The sequence below is a fragment of the Mytilus trossulus genome, chromosome 9 (genome assembly GCF_036588685.1).
Source record: "Mytilus trossulus isolate FHL-02 chromosome 9, PNRI_Mtr1.1.1.hap1, whole genome shotgun sequence".
Classification (NCBI taxonomy): domain Eukaryota; kingdom Metazoa; phylum Mollusca; class Bivalvia; order Mytilida; family Mytilidae; genus Mytilus; species Mytilus trossulus.
Genome location: NC_086381.1, coordinates 68267190 through 68273189, shown reverse-complemented (window position 1 = coordinate 68273189; position 6000 = coordinate 68267190). Strand labels below are relative to the sequence as shown.

General features: G+C 35.0%; 1 protein-coding gene across 1 annotated transcript; it reads left to right on the top strand.

Annotated features, from left to right (window-relative positions):
• Positions 1-842: 842 nt before the first annotated feature.
• On the top strand, positions 843-3818 carry LOC134684892 (ankyrin repeat domain-containing protein 17-like). The gene has a single exon (XM_063544208.1). The coding sequence runs from the start codon at positions 843-845 to the stop codon at positions 3816-3818; it is 2976 nt and encodes a 991-aa protein (XP_063400278.1).
• Positions 3819-6000: the final 2182 nt, after the last annotated feature.

The window sequence follows — 6000 nt, the reverse complement described above, 5'->3', positions numbered from 1 at the left end:
TCTTCTCCTTATGCCTCTATATAGCTAGTCAGTATAGAATAAACACACACATCAATATACACAGTAAAACTCAGTTTAAAACAAAACAGACGCCGATAACAGAAAAGGTAACAAAATAATCTAATCAAAATGACAATAATGCATAAACAAACAAAGGACTACTAGCAGTTACTGACATTTGAGCTCTATACCCCAATTAAACACATTTAAAGGAATATGTCTTCATTATAGCACAAATGAGAACAAAATCAAGCACAATCACTCCTGTTAGGCGTTTAGTAAAATAAAATATATGAGAAGATTATAACCCGTACCATGACAACAACGACACAAAGACTAAAATTAAAAACACCCAATAAATTTTTTGGTTAACATGTAATACAAAAATATATAAGATAATGTTATATTAGTGCCAACGAGACAACCTTTCATCCAAGTAACAATTTATAAAAGTTAATCATTATATGCCAAGGCACGGGCTTAAACACGGAGCATTGGCTCACACCGAACAACAAGCTATTAAAGGCCCCAACAATAACTAGTGTAAAACCAGACAAACGAGAAAACCAACAGTCAAATCTATATAAAAACATGACACGAAAAACACGGATGAACTACACAAACAGACGACAACTACTGTACATCAGATTCCTGACAGGTGCAAACACGTTTGAAGCGGGATTAAACGTGTAAATGGCACCAAACCTTTTCTTCTCTTTTCTGAAACAATAGTATTACATAAAAAAACATAGAAAGACACACTATGAAATATCAATTGGATCAACCAGGAGAGCGAGGGATATGAATCTGAACTCTTTTTTGCAGGTATTGGTAGACGTAGAATGAATAAAAGAATGTGTGACGCAGAAAATGGCAAACTTGTTTTAACCGAATATACCAAGTATAAAGAACACGTATTCGTCCAAAAAAGAGAATCGGATCATCATAATTCAACAGATTTTCAAATAGATAATCGATCTCATAAACTATCAATTGACGGATTTCCAATACACCAACTTATATCGCCAGTGTCAGCTGGCAACATATGTGATATACATAAACCTGACAATAATGGAAAGACACCCCTTATGGACGCTTGCTCTAAAGGACATTTGTCAATAGTAAATCATCTTATCGAGAGAGGCGCTGATATTAACATAACAGATAAGGAAGGCAACACGCCATTCTATTGGTCATGTGCTGGTGATAACATTGAAGTAATAAATTTATTGCTACAAAAAGGATGTGATATAAATAAAACTAATAATAATAGACAAACACCACTTATGAAAGCTTGTATTCTTGGACATCTGTCAGTAGTAAACCTTCTAATCAAGGAAGGTGCTTCCATTAACTGTATCGACAAGTACGGAAGCACGCCATTAATTTGGTCAGCATTTGGTGGTAACATTGGTATAGTAAACCTACTGATAGAAAAAGGTTGCGATATACACCAACGTAGCAATGACATGATAACACCTCTTATGGAAGCTTGTGATAGTGGAGAATTTGCAGTAGTCAAACTTCTCATAAAGAAAGGTTCCGACATAAACATTACTGATATTGAAGGAAACACACCATTTTATTTTGCATGTGCTGGTGGCAACATTGATATAGTAAATCTACTGATAGAAAAAGGTTGTGAAATACATAACAGAAACAAAGAGGGGATGACATCTCTTATGAGGGCTTGTGGAAAAGGACATCTGACAGTATTCTACAGTCTTATTGAGAAAGATGCTGACCTTACCTTAACAGACAATGACGGAAACACGCTGTTTTCATGGGCCTGTTCTGGTGGTGACATTGATATAGTAAACCTACTGATAGAAAAAGGTTGTGATATTCACCAACCAAACAATAAATTGATGACGCCTTTTATGAAAGCTTGTGATAGTGGAAAATTGGCAGTAGTAAATCTTCTCATAAAGAAAAATGTAGACCTACACATTACTGATACGGAAGGACACACACCATTTTATTGGTCATGTTCTGGTGGTGACATTGATATAGTAAACCTTCTGATAGAAAAAGGTTGTGATAAACATAAACCTAACAATGATAGGAGGACACCTCTAATGGAAGCTTGTAGTAGAGGGAACTTGGCAGTAGTAAACCGCCTTATAAACCTAGGTGCTGACATTAAGATAACAGACACTGAGAGAAACACACCATTTTATTGGGCCTGTTTTGGTGGTAACATTGATATAGTAAACCTACTGATAGAAAAAGGTTGTGAAATACATAACAGAAACAATGATGGATTGACATCACTTATGAGGGCTTGTGGAAAAGGACATCTGACAGTATTCTACAGTCTTATTGAGAAAGATGCTGACCTTACCTTAACAGACAATGACGGAGACACGCTGTTTTCATGGGCCTGTTCTGGTGGTGACATTGATATAGTAAACCTACTGATAGAAAAAGGTTGTGATATTCACCAACCAAACAATAAATTGATGACGCCTTTTATGAAAGCTTGTGATAGTGGAAAATTGGCAGTAGTAAATCTTCTCATAAAGAAAAATGTAGACCTACACATTACTGATACGGAAGGACACACACCATTTTATTGGTCATGTTCTGGTGGTGACATTGATATAGTAAACCTTCTGATAGAAAAAGGTTGTGATAAACATAAACCTAACAATGATAGGAGGACACCTCTAATGGAAGCTTGTAGTAGAGGGAACTTGGCAGTAGTAAACCGCCTTATAAACCTAGGTGCTGACATTAAGATAACAGACACTGAGAGAAACACACCATTTTATTGGGCCTGTTTTGGTGGTAACATTGATATAGTAAACCTACTGATAGAAAAAGGTTGTGAAATACATAACAGAAACAATGACGGGATGACATCACTTATGAGGGCTTGCGGTGAAGGACATCTGACAGTAGTAGACTGTCTTATTGAGAAAGATGCTGACCTTACCTTAACAGACGAAGAAGGAAACACGCTGTTTTCTTGGGCCTGTTCTGGTGGTGACATTGATATTGTAAACCTACTGATAGAAAAAGGTTGTGATATACATAAACCTAACAATGATAAGAGGACACCTCTAATAGAAGCTTGTGGCAGAGGGAACTTGGCAGTAGTGAACCGCCTTATCAAGATAGGTGCCGACATTCACATTACAGACAAGAAGGGGAACACACCATTTTATTGGGCCTGTTCTGGTGGTGACATTGATATAGTAAACCTACTGATAGAAAAAGGTTGTGATTTACATAAACCTAACAATGATAGGAGGACACCTCTAATGGAAGCTTGTGGTAGTGGAAAATTTATATTAGTGAAACGCCTTATTAAGATAGGTGCTGACATTCACATTACAGACAATGACGGAAACACGCTGTTTTATTGGTCCTGTTCTGGTGGTAACATTGATATAGTAAACCTACTGATAGAAAAAGGTTGTGATATACTTAAACCTAACAATGATAGGAGGACACCTCTAATGGAAGCTTGTAGTAAAGGGAACTTGGCAGTAGTAAACCATCTCATTCAGTTAGGAGCTGACATTTATATAACCGACAAGAAAGAAAATACGGCATTTAGTTGTTCTTGTTCCGGAGGTAATATTGATTTAGTAGATTTACTGATAGAAAAAGGTTGTGATATACATACACCTAATGATATTGGACAAACGCCTCTGATGAATGCATGTGGTAAAGGACATATCTCAATAGTAAAACAGCTGGTAGAGAAAGGTGCTGACATTAGCGTAACAGATAAGGAAGGACAGACGGCATTCAATTGGGCCTGTGTTGGTGGTAATATTGAAATAGTAAACTTTCTATCAAGAGATTGAGTCAATTCACATGAATATAACAAAAGTTGAAACACAACTCTATGTGCACTTCGTAGTCCTCATACATTATCATGTAATAGCTGACGTTACGGTATGGTGCTTTTTTATTGCTGGAGGCCGTTTTTATAGATTCATGATTATCATATTTGTTTCTTTGAGCTTTCCTCATAAAAGTAAATCTGAAAAAGTGGATCAAAGTCACCAAACGAATAAACTGTATAATATATCGACCAAAGGGTGCATTTTCTTGTTATAAAGTAAGGCGTTCTTTAACTCTATCTAGTGAACACTTACCTTACATTTTGATATTGTTATATGTATAAATAATTTTCCTGTTGTATTTAGAAATAAGTATATGATTTGTATGATTAGACTGAAACTGAGTTGCTACATGTATGTATGGGTATCAATACTAAAATCATGAATATGTATATTTATAATATTGCTACAGTTAGGGGATAGACATTATATATGTTTGTTTATATATGCCATAATTATTATTAGCGAGTACCTGATGAGTTTTTGGTATTGTTATTTGCGTTCTGGGTGAAGACAAAAGACTCATAAGCGAAAATAAACATACTTGTGAATGAAGCCATTTTTTTTTATATTAAATGTGTAATCTATATTCTTATTTCACTCCTTTTGTTTCGTTTTTCCCCCAAATGCCCGAGTGTTGATAAATCAGTTCTTAAGTTACAGCTCACTTTCCAGCCTCAGTTCCATGTTTTTATCAACCAGCATCCCTGTATCACCTTTTTATCCTCATACCTCAGTGAACGTTGACAAATATTTGAGGGGTTCAATTCCACTTTCTACCAGTCAGTAACTTAGAAAGCCACCATTTTGAATTCCGAATTTTTGGGGTATCTAACTTATAAAAAAAAAATCAAAAAAGTTCCATTTTGAGCCTCACAATCTCCTTTATGTCTGTAATGAAGTCATTTTGAGGCGTACGAGAATTATAAATACGTCTAGAATATAGGCCGGCCCCACATATGACGCCACATTGTAAATGGAACCTATTTTGATATGTGGCTTTATAATGGAGATAACTGTATTGTATTGTTAACTTGATTTTACTGTCTCAAATATCCGTGTACCTAGCTCCGCTCCGCGTCACTAGGTAAACTAAATTTGCGACGGTAAAATCTACGGTTTACGAACGCCAAGCTAAAAAAAACAATACAGTTATCTCCATTCTAATGCCACATATCAAAATAAGTTCCATTTAAATGTTTTGGCTTAAAAATGCATCGTATTTAGCATCTGAACAATGTGACGTCATTTGTCATAAATATTTTGGCGTCCTACAGATACGGTGGTTTGGACTTGCCATTTAAGACGTTTTCATTGATGTGTTTAGACAGTTGACCCGTTACCATGGCCTTAATCTAAAATACTAGTAGTATGAATACTTCATTTACGGAGCACACTCCAACCACATAGTCGTCTTAATTTTGTATCGTTATCTTAAATACTACGTCCGTAAAGTATATTTTTACTATATCTTGTCATACTTCGTATAGAAATACAATCCTTTTTAAGCAAAATCGCGTTGGTTTTTTTCTTTATATAATGTTGTACTATATTGATTATATCTATGTTGTTCAGTACATATTGAAACATTACAAGTCTTCTCAATTGTTGTATATTCTAATCGTCTGCTTCTGACAAGAAAGTTGTATTGTTACTATGGAATGTATATAAACCCTTTTTCGTGTAAATTATATGTTACAAATGGGTAACATAGATATTATCAACGCAGGCTGTTATCAAGGGTTTATTTTCTTTAGTTTCTGGAGTCCATCTAGCACGTTGGACTATAAAAAATTTAGGTTTTGGTTGCGTTATTAACGAAATAGTAGAATAACTGCAATAATTATAATAAGAAGGAGGTAAATAATAAAAGAGGTTACTATATGGTATTAACATGAATCAATTGGCAGAATTTACAAATAAATGCAATTTTCCTCATAGGTTTTGTCAAATCTATATTCAAGCCACTGAAACTCTAATCAAATTTGACCACTATTCATTCTTGTGTAGAACACATACATTCAATAAATTCATAGACCCTGTCCACCACTATTTTATTGACTAAACTACAAACTAGTAACATCTTTCTATGTTTCAGTAGAATCTGTGATTTTGATTGGCTGACAACAATTGCGAGGCATAA